Here is a 27,443-nt window from a genome sequence, read left to right as displayed (position 1 = left end):
GTGTGAGCGGATATTCCCTTTGTGTGACAGGCATCTATGTTGTCTTCTGTAAAATGGAAAATCCAGGTTCAATTCATTAGAAAAATTTTAGCTATGAGATTATGACTAAAGGGAAAAAAATTTTTTTTAATGATTTATGAAATGGTATTCTTTAAACTCTGGGGAAAAAATGGTCAAGATGAAACTCTTTTGAAATTCCAAAACTTTTTTTTTTTTCCCCCTTGCAAATGCAGTTAAAGAAAGCTAGTTTGATAAAATACTGTTTCAAAATCCTGACCCAAGAGAACAAAACTATGCTTAAAAGAAAGCTTGAAGGGAACTCTTCTGTCCTCAAAATACAAACACAGTCAACTTTGCCTGACTTCAGTCTTTCTTGGGTTAATTAGTAGAATTTCAAAAGATGTTTGGGTTTATTAAATACACGTTTTGTACCACATTAAAGAGAAATTATGCTATGAGAAAAAACATAAGCTTTTAGAAGTTATGGAATATGTACTTAAGTTCACCAATAAGTAGATGCAGGTGTAACAGTTCAATTGCTTACTTCTTGGTTTTGTTAAGGCATTTAACCTTAACAAAAGGCTATACTATACAATATTATGTAATTACAGCTACTAAAATGATAAGGGAAGCATTTCAGCGTGCAAAGCAAGTAGAATGTGTGGTGTCAGTGAGAGAAGGTATAAAGAATGAAGGTGGTTTTTGTTGAGAAATGATAATAATATTGTCCTTGAGCTGTTGTTCCTGGATGGCAAAGAATATGCAATAAATCATATGGAAAACATTTGATAACTTTCAGATCATACTGCTGAACTGGATAAGAAATTTAAAGGATGCTAATGGAAGTCTGTGGTTTTGCTTTAAACTATTTTTGACCCCAATGTTCAGGATGAAAAAAAAATTGTCTAGTGGAGTTATCACAGAGTATAATTACTTACGATGTTTGTCACAGCTGGCTTTAAGTTTACTGGTAAGAGCGCATGTACAATGCTTGTGAGACAGCTGGGCAGTTTTATTCACAATTGCCAAAATCTTGGAGGCAACAAAGATGCCCTTCCATAAGTGAATGGATAACTAAACTGTGGTACATCTAAATAATAGAATAGTATTCAACATTAAAAATAAAGGTGCTATTAAGCAATAAAAGGACCTGGGGGAAGCTTAAAAACAAATTCCCAAGTGAAAGAAGTCAATCTGGCAGGGCTACATCCTGTATAATTTCAGCTAGAGGATGTTCTGGAAAAAGCAAAACTATGGAGACAATAAAAAAGATCAGTGGTTGCCAGAGGTTGGAGGGAAGGAGGGAGGAACAGGTAGAACACAGAAGATTTTTAGAGTGAAAATACTCCGTGATTTTATAATGATGGACACATGTCATTATACAACTGTCTAAACCAACAGACTGTTCACCACCAAGAGAAAACCCTAATGTAGACTACAACTTTGGGTAAGAATGGAGTGTTAACGTAGGTTTATAAATGATAATAGAAGTACCACCTTGGTGTGGGTTGCTGACCATAGCGGAGAATGTGTAGATGGCAGGGGAGTATACAGGAAATATCGGTCCTTGCCTTCGGTTTTGCTGTAAACCTAAAATTTCTCTCTAAAAAAAAAAAAAAAAAAGAATTAAAATCCTATGACTCAACTCATTTGAAGTATCTATTAGTTTTCAAATTCCCTCCTCAATGCTCTCACTCATGGACTCATTTCACCTCTGTTAGCTCATATATATACCCACAGTGTTCACTGCCATTTGGAGAATAAGGACTATATTTTATTTTTTCCAACGGTGCGCTCCTCCCTAGCGTGCTCATGGATGTCAGCTGAACACTGGTAAGACTCCAGCATATCCACAAGGCTTATCCTAGGACCTGGCCTCTGTTGCTTGCCAGGGGCTTCTTCTAGCAGCTTCCGAATAAGGGGCCTCAGGTAGGAGGGCAACAGAGGGCAGCCCTACCTGTGTCCTTTGGACCCCATGTTCCATATAAAAGTACCAGTCCCCAAAGCAGGATGCTAAGGATGCTCCAGAGAACCATCTTGAAAGGTGTGATGTTTGACAACACGTTCTAGCACAAGCTAAAAGGATGCCCCTCTGACCCCTTCCTTTCACACAGGTAACAGCATCCAGGCTCCTCTACCACAAAGGATAGGGCAAGGAAAAAATGAAAGGCAGGCAGGCAGGTTCTATGTTGCTTCTTCTGGGAGGATCTCCTGGACCAAAAGGAGGTCTTCTAAACTGTCCTCTTTGCGTCAAAACAAACAAAAACAGCAGGTGGGACAAGGCAGCATGCCCCTCCGGCTCTCCAGGGCTGGAAGCGATATAGTACTTAAAAGGAGAGGTGTTGCAAGAGAGTGCTTACAAGCCCAGGTGGTGCTAATGGTAAAGAACTCGCCTGCCCATGCAGGAGACATTAGAGACTCAGGCTTGATCCCTGGGTCAGGAGGGTCCCCTGGAGGAGGGCATGACAACCCACTCCAGTATTCTAGCCTGGAGAATCCCATGGACAGAGGAGCCTGGGGGGTTACAGTCCATACGGTCACAAAGAGTCTGACATGACTGAAGCAGCTTGGCATGCACCCATCCTAGGACCTGCTCCCTTACCTTATTTACTAGCCCAAAAAGAAGCCAAGGACTGTATTTTAAACATAGAGCCAAGTATGTCAATTTTTCTTGAATAAGTACATTCACGAATGAAAGGAAATTGATTTCAAAGACTGTACCCTTAAGGCCTGGATACAGAAAAGATACAAAAGTAAAACCTGGGATATAGGTGAATTGGTTTATTTCCTGGATAATTTAATCAGTCTTTGGCTGATTGATTGAAAAGTTCCGGACTGCTGTTGGCTTGCCTCATCTCACACTGTTTTGGAATCACTCCCACAGCCTGGTGGCTGGTAGTTACATATTGAGGTTGCAGATTTCTTGGATACCTCCAGTGGTCAATGGAGGCTTGTTTTTAAAAGCTGTAGGGTGAGTGTGTGCCTTGCAGATGTCTGCAGGGAGAGCGTGGGGATTTGGCAGGTAAAGGTGTTTAGGTCTGTACTGTTCCTGGGAGAAGTCTGGTAGAGAACGCTTGCCTGAATTGAACAGCTATAGACGCAGGCTTGTGGCTCCTTTAAATCTATTTAATCCCTGACATTTGAAAGCTCAATGAGTTTATGATTGCTGTGAGCCAGTGTTTGCAGTGGAACCTTCCATCATTCAAGCCAACAGCATTCTCCATTCTTCCTACATAGTGGAAGCAGGTAGAGGCATGCACAGAGGTTGAGGGCAAGAACTTGTCGTTTTAAGGACAGTGTTCAAGAAGTCCCCAAAACAGCCTTTGGGGAAAGATGATCACCATTAGGGATGGCCTTTGCAGCATATGAGGCAGAGGTGAGGGATTATGGAGCAACACCTGACTGCAAAAGTTCCTTGAGCCGGTTTTCATCTCTTACCATCTAGGAGGTTAGATGAGTTACTTTTTATAACATTGTATTTTAGAGATAAGGAACCTGGGGCACATGATGGTTATCTAACGAACGGGGATCTGAGGTAGGGTTGAAGCCCAAGCAGTCTGGCCCTGATTTGGGGAAATGCCCCAGAGGGGACACAGTTTCATGGAGCATGAAGGGTCCCTGGATCAAAGAGCAACGTTCCTTAAGAAGGCGCAAGGACCCTGTGGGAGAAGGCGAAGGTGGGATAATTTGAGAGAATAGCAATGAATCATGTATATTACCGTATGTGAAACAGATCGCCAGTCCAGGTTCGATGCGTGAGACAGGGCGCTCCGGGCCAGTGTCCTGGGATGACCCTGAGGGATGGGATGGGGAGGGAGGTGGGAAGGGGTGTCAGGATGGGGAACACATGTACACCCATGGCTGATTCATGTCAATGTATGGCAAAAACCACTACAATATTGTAAAGTAATTAGGCTCCAATTAAAATATTTTTTTTTTTTAAAAAAGAAGGCACAGGGTCCCCTTGGGGCGCAGGCGGCGGCCCGGGATGCCCGCACGGGGGCGCTGTCCGCACAGTCAGCGGCGCCCCGGGTGGCGCCAGGTGTCCCGGGCGGGGCGGCAGGTGCGGAGTCCGGCCGCAGCGGGCGGGTAACCGGGGTCATAAAAGGCGACGGAGCGGGGGGATCTCGCCGCTCTGCGGACGCGAGGGCGCCGGCCCTGCCCGCGCTATGGCGGGGCGGCTGTGGGGCTCGCCGGGCGGGACCCCGAAAGGCAATGGCAGCAGCGCGCTGCTGCTCAACGCCTCGCAGCCGGCGCCCGGTGGCTGGGATGGCGCGCGGCCGCGGCCCTCGTGGCTGGCCGCCACCCTCGCCTCCATCCTCATCTTCACCATCGTGGTGGACATCGTGGGCAACCTCCTGGTGGTCCTGTCCGTGTATCGGAACAAGAAGCTGAGGAACGCAGGTAGGGGCACCTGGGACCCGGCAGGCTGGACGGGCAAGCCCGCAGCTTTCCCCGACGGCAACCTCTCCCCTGTTCGGCCGTCTTTGCAAGCACGCAGCCGCCTCGAGCTGTGAACTGGCTCTTTGCTAGAAAAGTTAAACTCTTTCTTAAAACCTGGGGCCTTGAGTCATGTTTAAAAATAGAGACTGAAGTACTTTTTCTTGAACCTGCCCATCTAAGATATGTTTCCATAAAACCACTAAGAAGCCTTCAATTTCTAAGTCAGAGTCAGATTTTCTTTCTTTTTTTGGGGCGGGGGGGAACCCACCGTACAATTTTCAGTTTCTGAACTTTATTAGATTGGGAGAGACCACGTACAGGTTGCAGAAAGTTCCTTTCAAATCAGATCAATGAATAAATCAGTTGCTTTTTTGACATGTAACTGATTTTTCCCAGGGTTGTTCAAATATGAGAAAATATGTAAGCTGGCAAGATGATAAGGAAAGTATTTTTAGTTTTGTTGTCAGGAAGAGTTTTCGGTTTTTAGCCAAAAAAAACCATAGACACCTAGACCTGCTTGGGAAAGTGACTGTCATTCTCCCCTAGTTAAACAAGTTTACATCTTAAACATAGATATTGATGTAATAAAGAGTATGTTTTTATATACTATAATACTAGAGCTAATTTTGTGCTTGAGTTAAACTTCATTTTTTTTTTTTCCCTCCAAGCAGTAAATTGAAATTGGTTTATCCTGGGTAGGAGCCCCAGAACGATTTGTCCGTGGGACACTAGCTATTCGGACCTCTAAGTGATGACTAGGTGGCTACTTCTGTATTTGGAGGCAAACTTTTAGGAGGTGGGGATGGGAAGGAACCATGTGCTTACAAATTTGTTAAAAGCAATATTTTTGTTCTGACTGGTAGTCAATCAACAATTTGATTTTGTTGAGTTCCTTTCCAAGAGGGCTCCCTTTTTTCTATAATGCTTGGTACAGTCCATGGTTTAAGAATTAATCAGCACCTGGTAATATGAATTGAATTGGAGTTGGTCCATTGAATAGCCTCACTTCATTGACTGGCTGAAATGGGGTTGCCAAAAGGAATTCTGCCTTCAGAAAGAGGCTCCTAGAAGAAAATATAGACTGTAAGCTCCTTAACACTGGTCTTGGCGTTGATTTTTTGAATCCAACATCAGAAGCAAAAGTACAGCAAAAGCAAATATCAAACTAAATGTCTTCTATACAGCAAGAGAAGTCATGAAAAATGAAAAGGCGTCCTATGGAATGGGAGAAAATACTTGCAAATTATATATCTGATAAGGGGCTGATATCCAAAGTCTATTAAGAACTCATACAACTCAATAGCAGAAACCCAAACATCTGATTAAAAAATGAGCAGAAGATCTGAATAGATATATTTCTAAAGACATACTGGTGGTCAACAGGTCCAAGAAAAGATGCTCAATATAGTTAATCACCAGGGAAATGCAAATCAAAACCACAATGAGCTAGAACCTCACATCTGTCAGAAAGGCTATCATCAAAAAGACGAGAGACAACAAGTGGTGGTAAGGATTTGGAGGGAAGGAACCTTTCTACACTGTTTGTGGGAATGTAGACGGTGCAGCCACTATGGAAAACAAAAAATTTAAAATAGAGCTACCACATGATTCAGCAATTCCAATTCTGGGTATTTACCCAAAGAAAGCAAAACACTAACTTGAAAAGATATATGCACGTCTATGTTCTTCGCAGCATTGGTTACAGTAGCCAAGATATGGAAGCAATGTAAGTGTCCACTGACAGCTTAATGGATAAACAAAATGTGTAAATGCACAGTGGAGTATTACTCAGCCATACAATAGAATCCTGGCGTGCTGCAGTCCATGGGGTCGCAAAGAGTTGGACATGACTAAGCAACTGACCTGAATGGATACAATAGAATGAAATCTTGCCATTTGTGACAAGACGGATAGACCTTAAGGACATTATGCTAAGGGAAATTAGTCAGAGAAAGACAAATAGCATATTATCTCTCATACATGTAAATCCATGCCCCCCCCCCCAGAAAAAAAACAAGCTCATGATACAGAAAATAGATTGGTGGTTGTGGGTAGATTGCCAGAAATGGGTAGAGAGATTGAGACAAATGGGTGAACTGGTTTTGCTTTCTTTCTTCTTCTTTTTTTTTTTTTTTAAGTTAAATGGAATTTTCTCAACAAAAAAATAAAAAAGGAGGATATGAGGAGACCAGCACTGTGAGTCTGGTATGAGAATTCTCTGTCATATCCCAGGAGCAGAGTTGAGAAGCCTGCTTTCTCACCAGGACTGATTTCCTACCAGTCCCCACTGCGCCCTGGATCTCCGGGTTCTGGGCGTGCTTGCTCTGATAATGATGGGTTAATCTGCAGTGCAATAGTCTCATTGCATTAGTGATTGTTTTGACTCCTTGGGTTAGGGTTTAATAACAGGACTTTGCTTTCGACCCTCAATTGTCAAGCGGAGTGTAATTCTCAGATCTTCCTCCAAGAGCTCACCTCACTTCATTGATATCAACAGTTGCAGCACTTGGAAAGTTTGAATCCTACAGAACCTTTCATTTAAAAAAAAATATCCACATGTCTGGAACAAGTCTACTCCTTATGCTTTACAAAATAGAACTTAGGCAAGGTGCTGTCCCGTCACACTGCTTTGTATTTTGATTGTTTGCTGAGCAATTTTTTGATAGAGTTTATAAAACATTGCATTCCTGTAGCTAACTGGGAGACAGACCTGTGGTGAGCTTAAATATTTGAAACATCTATACTTTCGTAATTGGGGATTTTTATTCAAAAGAACCACTATTACAATTCAAACTATTTGAGGTTTTCTAGAATGAATGGTGGGCTTCCTAGGTGGCTCACTGCTAAAGAATCTGCCTGCCAATGCAGTATACACAGGAGACGGGGGTTTGATCCCTGGGTCAGGAAGATCCCCTGGAGAAGGAAGTGGCAATCACTCCAGTATTCTTGGCTGGGAAATCCCATGGACAGAGAAAGGTGGTGGGCTACAGTCCATGGGGTCACAAAAGAGTTGAACACAATTTAGTGACTAAACAACAGAATGGATGGTAATCTGAAACAGTGATAGAGATCACTGATTCAAATATGAGTTTTGGGATCATTATGAAAAATTGTGATTGTACCGTCCTTCAATTTCAGTTAAGTTTATTTTATCTGTATTAAGGATGAAAAGATGGACAGGAGAGAATGAAAGAGGTGAGATAAGAAAATAGGAATGCCAAGGCATCTTCAACTTTGAACTAGGACTTTCTTTGGGGAAAATGGTATAATGGCATGATTGTCTAAGCCCCCCTCCTTCTGTTTATCAGAACTTGAACAGATGCAGACACCAACCCCAGCCAGCCACCAGGATCTTAGGTGCTGACAGACTGTCTGCTGGGCTCCTGTCCAAAATTTGATATTAAGAACCAACAGTATTGTATTTGCATCTTCTGAGCAAATTTCATAGTGTAATGGAAAGATTTCTCCACTGAAACATTGGCATTCATACTTGCTAACTACCCTGTTATCTAAGAAATCAGTTAAGATATCCAAGCCGCACTTTCCACGCTTGTCAAATACAGAAAATATCTAATCTTTTAGTCCCACAGATTGTTGAGCTTACCTAGTGAGATGATGCATTTGGTAAAGGATACTTTGCAAACTTTGCGTATGGAAAATGATGCATATGTTGAAAAGGATAAAGCAGGTGTAATTATGTGTTTTTTCCCTAGATACACCTAACACAGGCGTATTCAGTTTGTTAAAATAAGCTGTAGACTTATGACTTATGCATTTTTCTACATACATGTTATACTTTAAAACTTTAGCTAAAAAATAAAGCAAGATTGATTTATTTAAAATTTAATTATCTGACAGTATAACCTCTGTGGAAAATAGGCAATAAATGGAAATAAGCAAAAATAATGTGCTCTCACCCACAGCTGATTTGTTCTGCATTGGAATGCCACAAACCTCTGAGGCTAGTATCTGCACCATCATAAATTATAAGCAGTGAATTAGAAGGAAGATTGACACATATAATTGACACATATTGCCACATGTTTGCACGTGGCAAACAGCACAGGTAGTAGAAATAGACTCATTAAAAGCAGTCCTGGAAAGCTGAATAAGCACAGCCTTTTATGGGAACTTTGTACAGAAACAAATAACTGCCCAGCATTAACCACTCCCGAGAAGAACAGAGCACAGTGATGGATTTGTTACCTGGGACCCTGAGCCATCAAGGAAAGACCCAGTCACATTAGGATGTTCTGCTTAAGAAGACAAGGATGCAATAGCTTAGAAAGATACCTTTCTAAAGAGGTTTATTTTCATTTTTCAGTCTGGTGCATAGTGGGGTAAACTTTCAGTAGAGTTAAAAAAAAAAAAAAAACTTTCCCAGAGTGACTCCAAGACTGGGTGATCAACACTGGTATTCCACTCCCACACTTGTTTCTTTCAGATCGATATTGGACATTATTCCTGTCTATCCTGTGTCACCATGTGGAAAGGCTGCACAAACTATGGAGGAATCATGGAGCCTCTGCCTTGACTTATGAATTTTATACTTGGATGCTCCAGGGATGCTTTGAGGTCTTAGGAATGCCTACCTCTTATTTTCAAATTCAGATATAGCTTAGTAAAATGCATAAAACATAAGTGTACAGCTTGGTGTATTTTAAGATATTTATTTACATTAAGTGACCATCACTTTTGGGAAATGGTTTGAAATAAGGGTGTTGATAGATGGCAGTATTAGTCACAGTTTAAATTGGAATTTATGCAGAATCCAAGTACTGAAAACCACCAACCTGAAGTTTTTCTATCATCTATCAGCAGATTGTTGCCTGTGTTGAACTTGACTCTTTGCTTGTATCCTTTGCTCAGACGATGAAGGATGACGCACATCTCCATTAACCTTGACCACACTCACCACCTGGTCATCAGTTCTCCAGCCCAGGTCCCATTGCATGTGTTCATAGCCGCCTTGATTGAGCCCTTGACCATTCTAATCACCTGCGCTAGCTTTTCTTCCCCACTTCCCCTCCTTTCTCTTTCTTTGCCTTCTCTTTTGTTCTTCTCCATTGTCTGTTTTTTGCTCTTTGGTCTCTGATTTTCTTCAACCACATAATTAGATTCAGCCACTTAGTAAAGGTCATACCTGAATCTCTTTTTCCTGTTTGTGTCTGTTGGGCATCAGCAAAAAATAGCCCTGAACTTAAAAGTGTATTGTATTATACAAGTTCACTCCTTGGTGGCTCAGATGGTAAGGAGTCTACCCTCAATGCAGGAGACCCAGGTTCAATATTTGAGTCGGGAAGGTCCCCTGGAGAAGGGCATGGCAACCCACTTCAGTATTCTTGCCAGGAGAATTCAATGGACCGAGGAGCCTGGTGGGCTATGGTCCATGGGGTCGTAAAGAGTCAGACACGACTGAGCGATTAACACACTATGGATTTCTTAGAAGAATATTGTATATGATATTTTGGTTCTTATGCTAGCTAGTCCACAAGAGCAGTCAGACCAACAATATGGCTGAAATAATCTTCAGAATTGCTAGGTCACCTGAAACTCATGAGCTTCTGAAAAACAACCTTCCTTCCTTGTCCGAATTCTGAGCCTCTTGGGATCCTGTGAGGATGGGAAAGAGTGGTATGGATGGGAGTGGGTGGGAGCTTCCCTTATTAATTCAGAAATGTCAGGAGAGGGTTCGGGTTCATGACATGATAATAGTGGATTTAGAGTCAGGGATAGAGTGGAAATAAGTATAAGTATGTGCAACTGCTCGTAAGTTGAGAGCTCCTGTGTTGGAGACCAGTAAATCAGATCCTATAGGGAGGTGTGGAAGGAGCTTGGGAAGAGAATGGGCCCAGAACCAGGGCTCTGGGCCTTCTTTCCTGAATGGATCTGTGTTTATCCATCATCTCTTTGGACTGTTTGCACTTCAGTAAATTGATGGACAAGATCTCTGAGTCCTTTCTGGTTCTGAGTCCTTTGATTTACATGATTGTGAAACTGACTACGCAGTTGGGAATCATAGTGCTATGAAACTGACTAGCAATGGAGATCTGTGGATGCAACGCTGTGTGTGCAGATGGTGATAACTGGCATCGTATTCTTACGAAAGTGTGCCTCACTTGTCCTAAACTATCTGGTTCATTTGTCATATATTGGCTGGAGGGAAAATATCTTAATGACATCTTGTTTCCCCACTTTATTTCCCAAGAAATGTTTACAAATCTTAGAAATTTTCCATATGGTTTTCCCTCCTTGGAAGAGCGTGAAGTGACCGGAATAATTCGAGCCTGTTCTGATGGGCCTCTTTCTGGTTGCAGAGCAATGGATTACTTCTCTGGGACATAATGAGGTTCTCATGAGTTTGGGCAGGATGAGCCAGGGACACACATGATGAGCTGACCAGAGAGTATGTGAGCAAGCAATCCTGAATGCCTCTGGGTGGGCCACTGGGGAGAGATGGGCTCCTGCTGGCCTGTCGTGACCCTTTCAAACTGTAAGCGCTCGGGAGGAACAGCCTCAATAGATGGCCAGCCTGGTCATTCAGTTTGCAACAATGTACACCCGGAAAACAGCGGGTTCACATAAGGAAACGCCTCCCTCTCACAGAGGTGTTCAAAGGCGGATGTTAGAAGTGGTTCTAAAATAAAGAATCAGACAGTCTTTCCCGCACTCTCAATTTGGAATGTCTGTATGGAGGTCATGAAAGTGGCTTAGTCACATGGTTTCCTGGTGATTTAAAAACCAGAGTTCTGTGGACTCTTTAAAGCCAAAGAAAAGCGCAGCAGAATCTAAACTATTTATATATGAACCAAGTACCCAAATCCAAAAAGAAAAAGGAAAAAAACTCATTTTCAACACTTCTGAGTCATTTTATCCTTTCAGGAACTTTCTTTAAAAAAAAAAAAAATATTTATTTAGCTGTGCCAGGGCTTCGTTGGGGCCTGCAGGATCTAGTTTTCTAACCAGGGATAGAACCCAGGCCCCTTGTATTGGGAGCATGTAGTCTTAGCCACTGGACCACCAAGAAGTCCCCAGGAACTTTCTTTTTCAATATGTGCCGGGGTCCAGCCTCGGCAGGATCCGGGGGTACCCTCGGGATGAACGGCGTCAGCGAGAGAAGGCACGTGAGGCCAGCCTTGATAGGGCCAAGTCTGCGAGGGAGAGAGAGAGCGAGCGAGACACCAGCCGGGGTGTGCAGCAGGTCTGGCAGGGTCTGGCAATGCTTTATTTTTTACCGTAGCTTTTATACCCTAAGTTAGTACATCTCTAAGGGGAAGATAGTTTAATATTACATCAGCTTGTCCTTCACAAAACCAGGTGTTTTCTGCATATTTCTTTGTTTATGAGGGTCTTGTACATTATCTTCTGGCCTTGGGGCCTATTAACATTTTATGCAAGTCAGGTGAATGTAAACCTATTTTCCATTTCTATGGTGACTTTAACTGAAAGGTAGCAGTCTCATAGGGCAACAGTACAGAGTGGAAGTATAACCTTGTTAACATAAAAATTAATCCTCTGCAGTTGAGTTTATCTAAGAAGTTTACCCCACATTGACTCTGCGACTTTGGTGAGGCAGCTTCTACCTAGCACTCCTGGCTGACAATTAACAACCATCTCATTGTTACCACACTAGGGCTAAGCTCTTATTTTTCTAGATCTTTAACTATATTACCAATGGTTTCCATAACACAACCTTAGCACATTAAGAGTAAAAACACAGCAAGCAAATGTTAACCCAATGACCACCTTTAGAATAATTTTTCTTACGTTTTCTAATAGGGCTTCCTCACTCCCTGAAGGGCTCTATGTCTATTAGGGCCTTTATATGATCAGGTTCTTTACATTATTTTATGATTAGGATAGTATAAGCAATCATGTATATTAGTACCAACGGCATAAATGCATTTGCCAAACAAACTAAAATACCAGCAGAGGAGTTTAAATGAAAACACTCCTTTCACCCTGGATAATCTCATAAAATACCACCACCTGGGAAACTTATTGATTAAAGTTCTAAATTGATTCTTATTTGGAAAGAGATCAGGGAAGGCCTTCTGCCTGAGTCACAGAAATTAGGGAGTAGTCTATTGAAGCAGACATCAGAAAGACAGATATCATCTTTAAGGTGAGCACCGGGGGCAGCTTTTCGGAATCCCTGAAAACCTGATCTGCCTTGCCTGTCAGGTTTTCTCCTCGTGACCTTGTCATGGGTGGGATCTCGTGTGCCGGCTCCTGGCAAATACGCATTCATTTTGCACCTTACATTCTTTTCCCACTGTAAATGATGCTTTCCTGTGATATGCTGAATATCCATGACATCAGGTATAAGGTAACTAAAACAGTAACAAAGGCCTAGATTCTAGGATATGCAGTATTCCTCACTGATCTGTCTGGTGTTGTTAATGGTAAATCTAAACCGTTTGTAATAAAACCGAAGCCTCCTTTTTATTGCTCTGGTTCATACACAATTTTGCAAAAACCACTGGCCATCTTTGGTCAACATTTCCATTTAACACATGAATATTTTACAGCATCCATATCACATTACCAGCCCCGATTATTAAAGGAATTCAGCTTTTCAACCCTATAGTTATATTTTTAGGGTATTTATGAATTTGTGTTTGAAGCATTTTTCCAGCTTGAGAAAAATTAAAGCAGGAAGCTGCTGAATTTATACTTTATGTCACACTTTCACAGACAGCAAATTTGGTCCAATTTCTGTGGATAAAGTGGAAAAATAACTTCTTATTTGGAATGTCTACTGCTTTGTACTTACAATTTACTTTGTACAGCAATTTACAGTTTTCAAAGTACTTTCCCACATTTTGTTTTATTTGTCCTTATAACAACCTCCTCAGGTAGATAAAGGAGACTAAACCCCAAAATTCATAATAAATGATCAGTGGTTCTTACCCCAGCACACAGCCCTATGTAGTACAGTGGAAGGCACATAGCAATTCATGTCAGAAGACCCAGGCTGAGTCTTGTATCTGCAATGCTTTTATTTGCAGTATGTTTAGAGCCCAGTTTCTCAGTCTCTCTAAAGCTCAGCTTCTGCATCTGTCCAGTGGGGGTACTTATCTCACAGGGATGCTGGGAGGATAAACTTAGATCCTGCCCCACCCATCTACCTGTCTACCTATCACTTTGAAGTCATAAAATATTTTACAAATAAAAGTATTATTATGTTATCCCTGGTGGCTCAGGTGGGAAAGAATCTGCCTGCAGTGCAGGAGACCCAGGTTCAATCCCTGGGTCGGGAAGATCCCCTGGAGAAGGAAATGGCAACCCACTCTAGTATTCTTGCCTGGAGAATCACCTGGACAGAGGAGCCTGGTGGGCTACAATCCATGGCATCTCAAAGAGTGGGACACAACTGAGCAATTGACACTTTCTTTTCACGTTATTAGTAGTGTGTATTCTGTGAGTAGTTCTTCTTAGGTTGTTTTTATTTATTATTGCTCAGTTTTTTAAAATCTATTTTTTAAAAGAAAGTGGACGCTATGCATGGCAAGAAGTGTAATGTCAGAAATTGAAGATTTAGGATCTAATTCTCCTGCAGCATCATGCAAATTTATGTAAATTCTCTGATGCCTCAGTTTTCCCGTTTGTGATGAACATTACCTTTCTCAGCAAGGTAGGGCTGAGATTCTGATTAATTCAATATCCACCCTCTGAGAGACTGATTATCTCAATAGCCAAACTGTTCTTTAAGTTAAAATGTATTAGTCCTGGAAGCTACAAAAACTTTCTCAGACAAGTATGTTATTATTGAGAAAGTTATGATCTAACTTTTATGTAGAAACTTGGAGAATGGAGAATGATTTCAGGCTAACAAAGTTAATGTTTAATAAAATCCCTAATCTGATGTATTTCTTTTCAGACTGTTGTTTTCTTCCTGTTATTCTCCATGATGTTTGAAATTATTGACTCAAGGCAATATGTTACCTTTAAAGACATTTTATTGATGTTTTCCTTTGCATGCTTAAGCATTGTTGTTTTTTAAAGTATTTTAATACAGAACTCTAACTTTTTCCAGACTTGTCAAATTCCCTGGAAACATTAGGGCAGTGGTTTTAGACTGCTAAATACATGATTGAATTTGGGTGCACATGGCTAAATTTGGATCTTGCATTCTTCCCATTATTCAATCTCATAAGAAAGCAGCAATTTTCAGCATTAAATTAATCATGGATGAGATAGAACTTACTTTTGCCAGCTTTCAGAATCATTTTTCTCTTGGTAATTTAGAAAGTCAACCAAGGATAAAATATAAACCTTCTGCTTTTATTTCTTACTAACATTCAAGGGTTCTGCTTTTCTTTTAAAAAAAAAATCTGCTTTTAAAAATGTCTGCCTCGGAAGTCTTAAATCTCCATTGAGTCTCGAGGCTTGTTTTGCTCATTCTTTATCAACACCTTTGAAAAATAAAAACTAGAACATTTGAGGTGAATAGTAGGATTGTTAAAAGGTACCTTGAATTTTCCTCTTTTTCCTAAATATTTTTTCAGTTGTCTAACAGAAATGCCTTAACTTCTAAAAAATAAATACACACACTCAGGATTTTCTAGGCTACCAAAGAGGCAATTAATGGTTTTTATTTATTTATGTGCACTTTTATTTTTATTTTTTAAATATAAATTTATTTAACTGGAGGCTAATTACTTTACAATATTGTAGTGGTTTTGCCATACATTCATATGACTCCACCACGGGTGTACATGTGTTCCCCATCCTGAACCCCCTCCCACCTCCCTCCCTATCCCATCCCTCTGGGTCATCCCAGTGCACCAGCCCTGAGCACCCTGTCTCATGCATCCAACCTGGACTGGCAGTTCGTTTCACATATGATAATATACATGTTTCAATGCCATTCTCCCAAATCATCCCACCCTCGCCCTCTCCCACAGAGTCCAAAAGACTGTTCTATACATCTGTGTCTCTTTTGCATCTCGCATACAGGGTTATTGTGGCCATCTTTCTAAATTCCATATATATGCGTTAGTATACTGTGTTGGTATCTTTCTTTCTGGCTTACTTCACTCTGTATAATAGGCTCCAGTTTCATCCACCTCATTAGAACTGATTCAAATGTATTCTTTTTAATGTCTGAGTAATATTCCATTGTGTATATGTACCACAGCTTTCTTATCCATTCGTCTGCTGATGGACATCTAGGTTGCTTCCATGTCCTGGCTATTATAAACAGTGCTGCGATGATCATTCGGGTATGGTTTGTTTTTAAAGAAGCATTTTTGCTTGTTTAGGACACTGCATGGTGTCATCAATATTATTTGCTCTCATTCACAAAGTTGATTCCTTAATCAGCAACCTAATTTTCTCAACTTTCAAATAGATTAGCTGACCTGAAGCCAGAGGACTCTGGGTGATAGCTCAAGGAATTTTAGTGAAATTTAATAATGCTGCAAATGAAGGATAAACTTCTGGGTTTTCTGATTGACGTTCTCTAAAATTTTTTTTCTCCTACAGAGCTATACATTATTGGCAATCACATTGAAGAAATTAGTCTTAGAGAAATGGACAAAAACAGAAAAAAAGAATCTACTTGAGTCTGAATACAATTTAGACTATTTTAGGATGAATTTGAGTTGTTGAGCTTATGGTTTAAAAAGATGCTTACTTGCTTTGATGTTGAGCACTTTTGGTGCTGACTGAATTGAGTATTTATTTAAATAAGTATTTATTGAATACCTTCAATATGGTACAGAATACAAATCCTTATTGGTTGTCAAAATGCAAGCCACAGTGCTAAGCATATGTAAAACACGGCTCCTATTTTCAACAGATTACCTTCCCTCAGTTCAGTTGCTCAGTCATGTCCAGCTCTTTGTGACTCCATGGACTGCAGCACGCCAGGCTTCCCTGTCCATCACCAACTCCCAGAGTTTGCTCAAACTCATGTCCATCGAGTCAGTGATACCATCCAACCATCTCATCCTCTGTCATCCCCTTCTCCTCCCACCTTCAATCTTTCCCAACATCAGGGTCTTTTCCAATGAGTCAGTTCTTCGCATCAGGTGGCCAAAGTATTGGAGCTTCAGCTTCAGCATCAGTCCTTCCAATGAATATTCAGGACTGATTTCCTTTAAGATTGACTGGTTTGATCTCCTTGCAGTCCAAGGGACTCTCAAGAGTCTTCATCACCGCAGTTCAAAAGCATCAATTCTTCGGCGCTCAGCTTTCTTCACAGTTCAACTCTCACATCCATACATGACTACTGGAGAAACCATAGCTTTGACTAGATGGACCTTGGCTGGCAAAGTAATGTCTCTGCTTTTTAATATGCTGTCTAGGTTGGTCATGGCTTTTCTTCCAAGGAGAAAGCATCTTTTAATTTCATGGCTACAGTCAAGGTACCTTTAAAATTTTGTTCTTTTATTTTCAAATAAAAATAAAACATGGAGTATAACAGTGTAAGACTCAGAATATAAAGGTTATATAACAGGAAAACTTTTCAAGTTGATTGGTAGGTAATAGCTGGAGATTAAAGTAGTCATGAGCATTTTTAAAGTGTTACCTCAGGATGAAAGAATAGAGGGTAATAAATAGGGAAATGTGAACTTTCCTTTAAGGGCAAATCTATGAGAGAACGTCAATAGAGTCAATAGTAAGAGTCAAGAATAGAGACAAAAGCAGAGCTTTGAGGAGAATATATTGGCCCCATATCTTGTGAAGAAATTAATATAGCCTGAAGAAATACCTATTGGGAAAGGTTTGGGGACCAACCTGCTAACTTAAATTCATAAAAGTTTTCTCATGTATCTATTAAATGGCAGATAATAAATGTTTATAGTCAATGATTTGTATTTTCTCTTATGTAATTTTCTGAAACACTTAGGAATACAAAACTCTTTTGTGATCCAGAAAGGGATAATGTACTTTTATCTTTCATACATTCAGTTTCTTTTTTTTTCTTTACTTAAATACTTGTTGGGTGTCTCCTATGTGCCAAGTCTAGGATAATATCGGAGCTTGGGACATAGTTCTTTGGCAAAACAAACACTATTCCAGTTAATTAATTTTAAGATTTGATTTACATTTTAATGTATACTTTTAAGAATTTTATTTGCTAGTTTTTTTTAAGTTTTAATCTAATTTGTGCCCTTTGTTACTTACTTGACTTATTCTACTAGCTTACATTAATTATTTCCTTTATTTAGAGTTTGAAGTACTTTCAGTTATTCTCATTCTTTTACCAAACAAGCTTTTTAAAAAGGTTGCTACATGTAACATATATATATATATATGTTTATATATATCATGCATATACTATATAGATGTATGCTTTTTAAATATTCTCTAAGTAGATAAAAAAAGAACCAAATTTTGAAGTTGTAAAACTTAGTTTTATGAGAATCTTATTTTATACTTCTGTACTGTTAACATTTTTTATTTCTCCTCATTTAATTTTAGCATATAAAAAGGGCAATAATATGATTGTACCATTTCTAATATTTATTTATTGGTCACGTTGTGTGGCATGTGAAATCTTAGTTCCCTGACCAGGGATCAAACCTGTGCTCCTTGTATTGGAAGCATAGAGTCTTAACCACTGGACCACCAGGGAAGTCCCACCAGTTTTAATATTGACAGGATTTTTTAAAATTAATTTAGCAATTTAGAGTTCTTCTCTAATTAAATAGAGATATTATTAAATGTCATTAATTTGTCTATTAAAGCTGGCATTTCTCTGGCATTTCAAAACTGGGAAAGGTGTCTAAGGAAATAAAGACTACCCCTAATGGCTCAGCGGGTAAAGAATCTTCCTGTTATGCAGAAGACACAGGAGACATGGGCTCGATCCCTGGGCCAGGAAGATCCTCCAGAGAAGGAAATGGCAATCCACTCCAGTATTCTGGCCTGGAAAATCCCATGGACAGAGGAGCCTGACAGGCTACAGTCCATGGGGTTGCAAAGAGTCAGACACAACTGAACTAACACACACACATCCCAAGTAGAGTTGATAGAGTTTCTTGATTGCCTTTTTTAAAATGTGGTTCAAGTATTCCATTTCTGTTTTTAAAGTTTCATCCTTCATTCTGTGATATAAAAAATAGTGCAGACATGAGTAATTTGTAGTCAGTGTAAAGATGAAAGACTAGATCAATACGGCTATAATATGGGTGTTTACATATTACAGGTGTCTCCCTAAGCCATCCTTCTAAGAAGAGAATGACCAGATCTAGAAAATAAGCAGAATCCTTAAGCAAGATTTCACACCTTTAAAAACTGGCTCAAAATTGAGCTAGGGCAAGAGGTGTATTACCTTTTTTTTTTCTCCAGTTCTTTTTTGTTTTTTTTAATTGACACATAGGTGATGTGCAGTGGTGCGTTTCTGTACTGTATTACTTTATGTCGAGCTCCTTATGATGTTCTTAGTCTCTTTTATTGTATAGAGGCTGTATTTATCTAACAGTTAAGACCAGCTAATCATCATCTGTGTTCACAGTGTTAGGAAGTCATGGCCAAATTAAGGGGCAGAATGGGGAGGTGCAGTGTGACAGAGAAAGAGACTGAAGACCCCAGGAAGGAAGTAGGACGGAGGTGGCCAGAGAGCCAAGCTGTCCTCACACATAGTCATGTGTTGTAGGAATAACATCTTCTACTATTCAGGCAAGGTAGTCTAAGGACAGGTCTCCCAGGAACAGGATGTTATGTTTCAGAGACTTTAAGGAGGATGAAGGCTGAGAGAAGGGGTCAGGAAGAATGTTACTGATGACTGGAGAGAAGTTTGAGCAATGTGATGTGAGTAGCACCCAGGTATTCTAGAACATGAATTCAAAATTGGTGGAAAGGAAATAGAGGGGTCAGCCTTGCTTGAAAAATTGGAGCGGAGTGGGAGAGGCTGATAGCCGGAGGGACAGGAGGGTAAGGGCAGGCTTGTTTGGGGACTTCCCTGGTAGTCCAGTGGTTAAGAATCCGCCTCCCAATGCAGGAGAGAGACACAGTTTCGATCCCTGATTCGGGAAGATTCCACACGCTGCAGAACGACTAAGCCCGTGCTCCACAACAAGAGAAAAGCCAGCACACCACAGCAAAGACCCAGTGCAGCCAAGAAGAAATTTTTAAAAAAGATAAGCAGGCTTATTTGCCTGGAGTAGGCCCCTGCAAGGTGACAGGGATCCAGGCAAAAGCCAGGGCAAAAGAGACGCTTCCTCCAGCCCTGGTGTGCGTCTGCTCTGGGGAGCCACCTTTTATGAAGCTGAAGGCTGTTGCCACCACAGCAAAGGAGAAGTAAGGAACACGTGTTTATCCCAAGCCAAGCACGCTTCGTGCGTTCTCTTGCATCTTCACCACGGCCATTAGTATCGTGACTTACTACATATGAAGAGACTGAGGCTCTGATTTACCCAAGGTCCTCTAGCAAGCAACATAGTCAGGATTCGAACTCAGGTGTGGCTTGTTTCTGAGCATCTGGTCCACACTCCCTCTGATAATCTAAAAAGACACGTTTCTGAGATACTGTCCTTTGAAGTTCAAGAATGTAAGACAGGGCCGGTGTGCTTTGATGTGCAAAATAAGCCCTTCTGCATTCCCTGCGCTGCACCCTATCACCTTCAACATCTCCACTTTTCCCTGTCCTACCGTTAATGTTTAATATGCACATGGAATTTTTTTTTATATCATCCAGGTTTATAAACAGACTCTTCATTAAACCAGATTTCTCAGAGCTGAGTTTATGGATTTGCTGAAACAAATAAAAAAATGTTTCCAAGAGTAGCTGAAGCTCATTTCCCCCTCCCCCACATTTAAATTGATCTTTTTTTTTTTTTTTGACAAAGCAAGAGATTTTATTGGGAAAGGGCACCCGGGTGGAGAGCAGTAGGTAAGGGAACCCAGAAGAACTGCTCTGCTGTGTGGCTCACAGTCTTGGAGTCTTGGGTTTTATGGTGATGGGATTTGTTTCCGGGTGGTCTTTGGCCAATCATTCTAATTCAGAGTCTTTCCTGGTGGTGCACGCATCGCTCAGCCAAGATGGATGCTAGCAAGAGGGATTCTGGGAAGTGGACGGACAGGTAGTGTCTCCTCTCGATCTTTCCCGAACTCTTCCGGCTGGTGGTGGCCTATTAGTTCCGTATTCCTTATCAGGATCTCCTGCCATAAAACAACTCATGCAAATGGTTACTATGGTGCCTGGCCAGGGTGGGTGGTTTCAATCAGTGTGCTTCCCCTAACAACTCCCCCCTGAGAGACTTCATACTCAAGATGCTTCTTGGGAATTGGGGCGGAGGTCTCTTTCTTCTGTAACTTCTTCCTGCTGTGCCTGGGCGTAGGCCTGCCTAGCAGAGCAGAAGTCTCTCTATACCTGACCTAAGTTGGGGTGTTCTATATCTGAAACCAGCTTTTACTCTTGTAATAACAGCAACTTAGTTTGGAACTGTCAGCGCCTCTCAGAGGTAAAATAGACAGGGGCCAAACAGACCTAAAAGGATGGTCATCACTGGTCCCCAGAAACAGGAGGCACTGCTGGGATGATTGGCTGGTGGTCAAGCAACAGAGCTGTGTTCTAAGAATCTTATGTTTAGTCTGAAGTTACCATCTTCCACCTGGGTGGGGGCTCTAGTTCTGTAGAAGAACTCAAAAGACATTGTTATGCATATTTCTTTGAGTAGGAACCAGGACCCGTCTCAAGGCTGTACCACCATTTGATTGTTTCCCCTCTGTTTCTGTATTTTTTCCTTCTCTGATTGGCAATTGTTTGAATCTACCCTTTGGAACTCAGGGAAGGTCAAGGAGGCTGAATAAAGCCTGTATTTTACAGTACAGCAGGTCTGTACTCCAGAGTTGCCACCCCGCAGAGTCCTGTTCAGTTTTATTTATGGAACAGGGCAACTATGACTGTGATAACTTTTTGTCAAAATGGGGCATAGGACCGCCTCAGCTTGGAGAAGAGACACTGAATTGGAAGTATTCCTGAGTTCCAAGTCTTAGATCTGAGCCTTGTATGATTAAAACCTCAATCCCTTGGTCTGCCATTAAATTGATCTTTACCAGTTTGATGATAAAGTCCAGGCACAGCAGGGTTTTTTTGGGGGGGTGGGGCATTGAAAAAAATCTTCATGAGCAATGAATTCAGTGAGTCTCTAATCGTGCTCTGCACACGGGTGAAGTCCAGGCTGAAAATGAAAGAAGGAATGAATATTGGTTTGTTGAGAAACCCAAATTTGGGCAGGTAAGAGCATGCAATTTCTGCTCTGGACAGGTGTTGTTTAGAGACTAAGGATGTATTAGCTCATCCAGGAAACTGTTCTTGGTACCTGTTATATGCCAGGCGCCGTGCTGTCAGGGAAGATTGAAAGATTCTTTCTCACAGTCCTGAATCTCAAATACAGTCTTAGAGGAAGACAGACCTCCACGCACAGGTGGAGGTGAGATGTAGGAAGCGTGTCCATTCCTAGTGAGGATGAAAGAATTGAAGAGTGATGCTGAGAAGCATTCAGAGTCTATAACTTGTTCCCAAAGAGGCTGGTTGATTGGTTTGTAAGATGTCATAGCAACTAGCTCCTCTTTTTGCACCGAGAAGCTGGTGACATCTTTCGAAAAACCACCCAGATTCATCATAGAGCTGAAGGTCTGTCTTATTTTGCCTAAAAGCTGAACTTGAGAACAAGGTCAGAGGTTCGGTGCTCATGCTTTGTAGAAAGTGTGCACTCAGGAGGGAGCAGAAGTAAGTGAGGGAAGGAGACCAGGCCGGGATAGAGTCAGGCAAGGGTGGGGGCGCGGGTGAAGCCTAGACTTGGCCTGACCTTGAGGCCAAGGCGTCTGAGAGGAAATCCAACCATGCAGTTGTCACCACTCGAGGCAGGAGGGCTGGTCATTCATTGGTCCACTAAGGGCATTTCCCTGGAGAAGGGCGCAGCTGCAGTTAATGGAAGCACCCAGCACTCATCAGATTTTCAGGGATAAATGCGTTTCATTTATATATATTAAAGATGCTATATTTATCGTGAAGAGTTGGCTCACGTGACTATGGAAGCTGAGGCATCCCACGGTCTACCCTCTGAAGCTGGAGGCTCAGAAGAGCCAGGGTAGAGTTCTAGTCTGAGCCTGAAGACCTTCGAGTGTCTAAGGCAAAAGTCCCAGTCCAAGGTCAGGGGAAGACCGAGCTCAGTAAGACAGCCAGCAAGGCTGAGTTCTCCTTTCCTTCAAATTCCTGTTTTCTTTAGGCCCTCAGTGAATTGGATGATTGCCCATCCACACTAGTGAGGGCCTCTACTTCATTCAGTCTACTGATTCAAGTGTACTTTTTTGAAACACCCTTAGAGACACACCCAGAAATGTTTAACCACATATACCAAGAGAGTGTCGAGTTGACACATAAAATTAACCATTCCAAGCCTGAAGTTCACAGACAAACCAGTTGAGAAGAAGGATGTCGAGAGGGAGAGTGAGGGCAAACTCGGACCTTGGAGGGAAGGACTGGAACCCAGTAAGCCATTAACAGAGATTATTTTAAATTTCAGAGTACATCGTTATGCTGGTTGTATAGACTCTTAGATGTCTATAAAAGCAGATAGGTTGTATCTGTCTGGAATTACCCAGAGCTGAGATGGAAGCGAGGACCTTATAAGGTGTCTAATTGTGATTACTCTTATCTGGTAGCATTCTTAAATGAAAGATAGGAACTATCTATCCTCCTCTTCCCTGACACACACACACACACACACACACACACACACACACACACACACACACACACACACACACACACACACACACACACACACACACACACACACACACACACACACACACACACACACACACACACACCAGCTATGACAAAGCCACACACACACACACACACACCAGCTATGACAAAGCCACACACACACACACACACACACACACACACCAGCTATGACAAAGCCTCTAGCTGAGCTCCCCAACAACAACATCTGCATAGAATCTATGGCTTCATTTTTTCTTCTCCACTTGTAAACTAGGATCATTTCAAAGAAAAGAAAATGAATCATTTGATGATGGTAATTATTTGAACAGAAAAGAAGCGTAATCACTATAAAATAAATGGAGCAGAGGATTAAAGCCATGAAATAAATTTGTGACATCACTTATTATCTTATTTTAAAACTTAAAAAAAGAGTCTGTATCAAGCCCATTTGTCATCATAACGTTCTGGGTAAAAATGTACTGTTTTGATGACAATTTAATTTGTAGCTGAGTTTCATATATTCTACTCATTTTTAAGGTATTAAACATGCTGAGTCAAAAAATTTATTGAAATATGCCCACGTTAGAATTTAAACATTTCATTGGTAATTGAAATTGAACTGTGGGGAAAATAAATTTGCTTTTATGGCTTCAATTTGGCTCAGTATAACCAATTTTCAAAGAAAATTGTTTTCATGACAATCTATCTGAAGTTCCTACTTGCATTCCTACTTACTTACTTTTTTAGTCCCTGCAGCTTTTTTACTTCACTTCTTTGTAGCATTTTTCAGGATGGAATAAAATTTTTCAGGCAGAAATCTCACAAAGGTTATTTTATTTCAGATGTTGGGAGAAGACAATTTAATTTATTTCCTCAAACATTAGAGCAAAAGTCTCAGCTGGGTACTATTCAGGATACAACTATCAGGCAGACAATCTCAGGGGACTACAGTGTAGAAACAGAAGAAAGCCAAGTTTGCAAGTAAATGTAATCAAAGCAGAACACACACCAGTCTGCCTGAAATGATCTTCCCACTCTGTCCAGCCCCCTCCCTTCCTCTCTGTCTCGTCTTCTGTACGTACTCCTGTACTCCTTCCTTCTCTTTTAAATTGTGCTTGTTTTTCTGAGATCGAGGGTCAGAGGAATTCTGCCTGTTCATCCCCATTTCCCCAGAACCTATGCCCTTAATACATTTTTACTGAATGGAATTTATTACAACATTACCTAAATTGAAAGTTGTAAAAATAAAGTGATTTAGGAACCTTGAAAGGAGAATGCCCTTCCATGTGGTTGGGCAAACAAGGGAAGGTTCTAAGCATTTCTTTTAACACAGACTGGGAGGGAAGGGGAGCAATGAAAAGTTAGAGGAGGAGCTGCTCAGGGCCAAAGAATAGTATGAAACGAAGGAAAACAAACCACAAAAGTAAATACAGTAAGTCCCCTACATACGAGCCTGCTAGCGGCAAACTTTTAAAGCTGTCAGCGTGCATTCACATGTCCAGTCACCTAAGTTAGTGCTATTTGAGGAGGCACGGATAGCTTTGGAGACACAGGAACCGAACATAGAATGGTCCACAGAGGTTGTAGCCATTCTTCCACAATGCGATTCAGCACTACTCTGTCATCTATGATGAGAATAAAAAGAGCTAGTATCCAGACATCACAGGATTGGTTTTTTCAAGAGAGGAGATAGAATTGAATCCAGCAGGCGTGAGTGAAATTGCAGCTTTGCCCTCCGTCACCTCCTGCCGACAATCAGCCCTACCATCTCCCACCTCCTCTCTCCCGCTCCTGTTGGTAATTCTTTTTGCCTGTTCGCTTGATGCCAGCCCCTGTGTGCCAGCTGCTGAACTGGACTACTGTATTTTTCAAGTGCTGTAAGATTAAAAATGTTTAATTCCTTTTATGTTTCTTTTTTATGTATTTTGGCTTCCCTGGTGGCTCAGATGGTAAAGAATCTGCCTGTAAAGCAGGAGACCTGGGTTCAATCTCTGGGTTGGATAGATCTCCTAGAGAAGGGAATGGTAACCCACTCCACTGTTCACCCCTAGAGAACCCCATTGACAGAGCTATAGTCCCTGGGGTCACAAACAGTCAGACATGACTGACTAGCACTTTTATGTATTATGTGTGTGAAAAGTATTATAAACCTATTACAGTAAAGTACTATATAGCCAATTCTATTAGTTGGGTGCCTAGGCTAACTATGTTGGACTTGCAAACAAATTGGACTTAAGAACACACTCTCAGAATAGAACTCATTCATATGTAGGGGACTTACTTTAATATACTTGTAAAAGAGCTTGTAAAATTTGACTAGAGTATACTTAAACTTTAAAATATGTTGAATTATTGTGTTCATATAAAATTGTTACTTACCCTGATTATCTAGAGTTTAATTTTTCTACCTTACGTTGTTTATAAAATCTAAAAACATTTCTCCCTTTTGCTTTGGATTGAGGTGAGAGAGTTATAGAACATTTACCAATCAGCAATCATGTGACAGATACTGCTCAGTACTGGACAGAGATGGCCTCATTTAGTCCTCGTCATACCCTGCAAAGACAATGCCATCATTATCCCCACTTACAGAAGAGGAAATTGAAGTTTGATGTGATAATGTTACTTGCCCCAATTAGACAGCTAGTAAGGGGCGAAGCCAACATTCTAACCCAGCTGCTGATAACAGGATGCTTTTTCTCATAACTATGCTGTGGACGGGGGCCCTCTGTTTTCTAGGAACAGGAGTGTGAGAACCTATGAAGAGTTAGAGAGAGATAAAAGGCCTGGAACTTAGGGAAGTCCTGACTGGCTTGAGAAAAAAAAAAAATGCAATATGAGGTTTCTCAGATAATGTAGACGATTCCAGAATAAAAGACGTGATGGGAGTATCCTGAACTCAAGATTTTCTTTTTTCTTTTTTTTTTTTAAGCACAAGAAACCAAAGAGTTATAAAGAGAACAGTTTTGACATGCATTGTTTGGGGAATCCAGGAGCTTGGGAACAGTGGAGTTGATCTGATAAAGACAATGAAGAGTTCAGTTCCCAGGGAAATGGCTTCCACTTCTTTTAGAATGCGGCAGAAGCTATGATGTCGGGTCCCCCGAGTGGCAGACCCAGCCCTTTTTTTAAAACTGTGAAAGAAAACCCATGCGACCCACGTGAAACTGGCCCTAACCACAAAGGCAATGGCAGCCCACTCTGGTACTCTTGATGGAAAATCCTGTGGACAGAGGAGCTGACGGGGTTACAGTCCATGGGGTCGCAGAGAGTTGGACACGACTGAGCGACCAACACTTTTCACTTTCTTTCAGTAACAGATGTGGGGTCATCCAAGCAGCAGACACAGCTCTTTCTTGAATACCTGTGAAAGAAAACGCATGTACAGCCATGTGAAACTGGCCCTAACTCATGTTTTCTAAACCCTTCTCTTTTAGGGAATGTGTTTGTGGTGAGCCTGGCAGTTGCAGACCTGCTGGGGGCCGTGTATCCATACCCCTTGGCGCTGGCATCTATAGTTAACAATGGGTGGAGCCTGAGCTCCCTGCATTGCCAACTTAGTGGCTTCCTGATGGGCCTGAGCGTCATCGGGTCTGTTTTCAATATCACGGGAATTGCCATCAACCGCTATTGCTACATCTGCCACAGCCTCAGATACGACAGACTCTACAGCAGCAAAAATTCCCTCTGCTGCGTGTTCCTGATTTGGATGCTGACGCTCATGGCGATCATACCCAACCTGTGTGTGGGGACCCTGCAGTACGACCCGAGGGTCTATTCCTGCACCTTCACTCAGTCCGTCAGCTCAGCCTACACCATCGCCGTGGTGGTGTTCCATTTCATCATCCCGATGCTCGTGGTCATCTTCTGTTACCTGAGGATCTGGGCCCTGGTTCTTCAGGTCAGATGGAGGGTGAAACCCGACAACAAACCAAAGCTGAAGCCCCAGGACTTCAGGAATTTTGTCACCATGTTTGTGGTTTTTGTCCTCTTTGCCATTTGCTGGGCTCCTCTGAATTTCATTGGTCTTGTAGTGGCCTCCGACCCCGTCAGCATGGCACCCAGGATCCCCGAGTGGCTGTTTGTGGCCAGTTACTATATGGCGTATTTCAACAGCTGCCTCAATGCGATCATATATGGGCTACTGAACCAAAATTTCAGGCAGGAATACCGAAAAATTATAGTCTCATTGTGTACCATCAAGATGTTCTTTGCAGATAGCTCCAATCACGTAGCAGATAGAATTAAACGCAAACCCTCTCCATTAATAGCCAACCGTAACCTAATAAAGGTGGACTCAGTTTAA

The 27,443-nt window shown here is 41.5% G+C and overlaps 1 protein-coding gene across 1 annotated transcript; it reads left to right on the top strand.

Moving 5' to 3' along the window:
• Positions 1 to 4,134: 4,134 nt before the first annotated feature.
• Positions 4,135 to 27,443, top strand: MTNR1A (melatonin receptor 1A). Its single transcript, XM_043454371.1, has 2 exons — positions 4,135 to 4,404; positions 26,575 to 27,443. Exons 1-2 carry the CDS (start codon positions 4,170 to 4,172, stop codon positions 27,441 to 27,443), a joined length of 1,104 nt encoding a protein of 367 aa, XP_043310306.1. The 5' UTR covers positions 4,135 to 4,169.

Source organism: Cervus canadensis, chromosome 31 (assembly GCF_019320065.1).
Source record: "Cervus canadensis isolate Bull #8, Minnesota chromosome 31, ASM1932006v1, whole genome shotgun sequence".
In the NCBI taxonomy this organism is placed as follows: Eukaryota; Metazoa; Chordata; class Mammalia; order Artiodactyla; family Cervidae; genus Cervus; species Cervus canadensis.
The sequence above is the reverse complement of the archived record's forward strand: the minus strand, read 5'-3'. Positions and strand labels throughout refer to the sequence as shown.

What these genes read in the sequence shown, in the direction of transcription:
- MTNR1A (XM_043454371.1), top strand. Translation starts at nt 4,170, where the DNA reads ATGGCGGGGCGGCTGTGGGGCTCGCCGGGCGGGACCCCGAAAGGCAAT. An exon ending in CAAGAAGCTGAGGAACGCAG is followed by an intron (nt 4,405 to 26,574) that starts GTAGGGGCACCT and finishes CTTCTCTTTTAG; the next exon opens with GGAATGTGTTTGTGGTGAGC.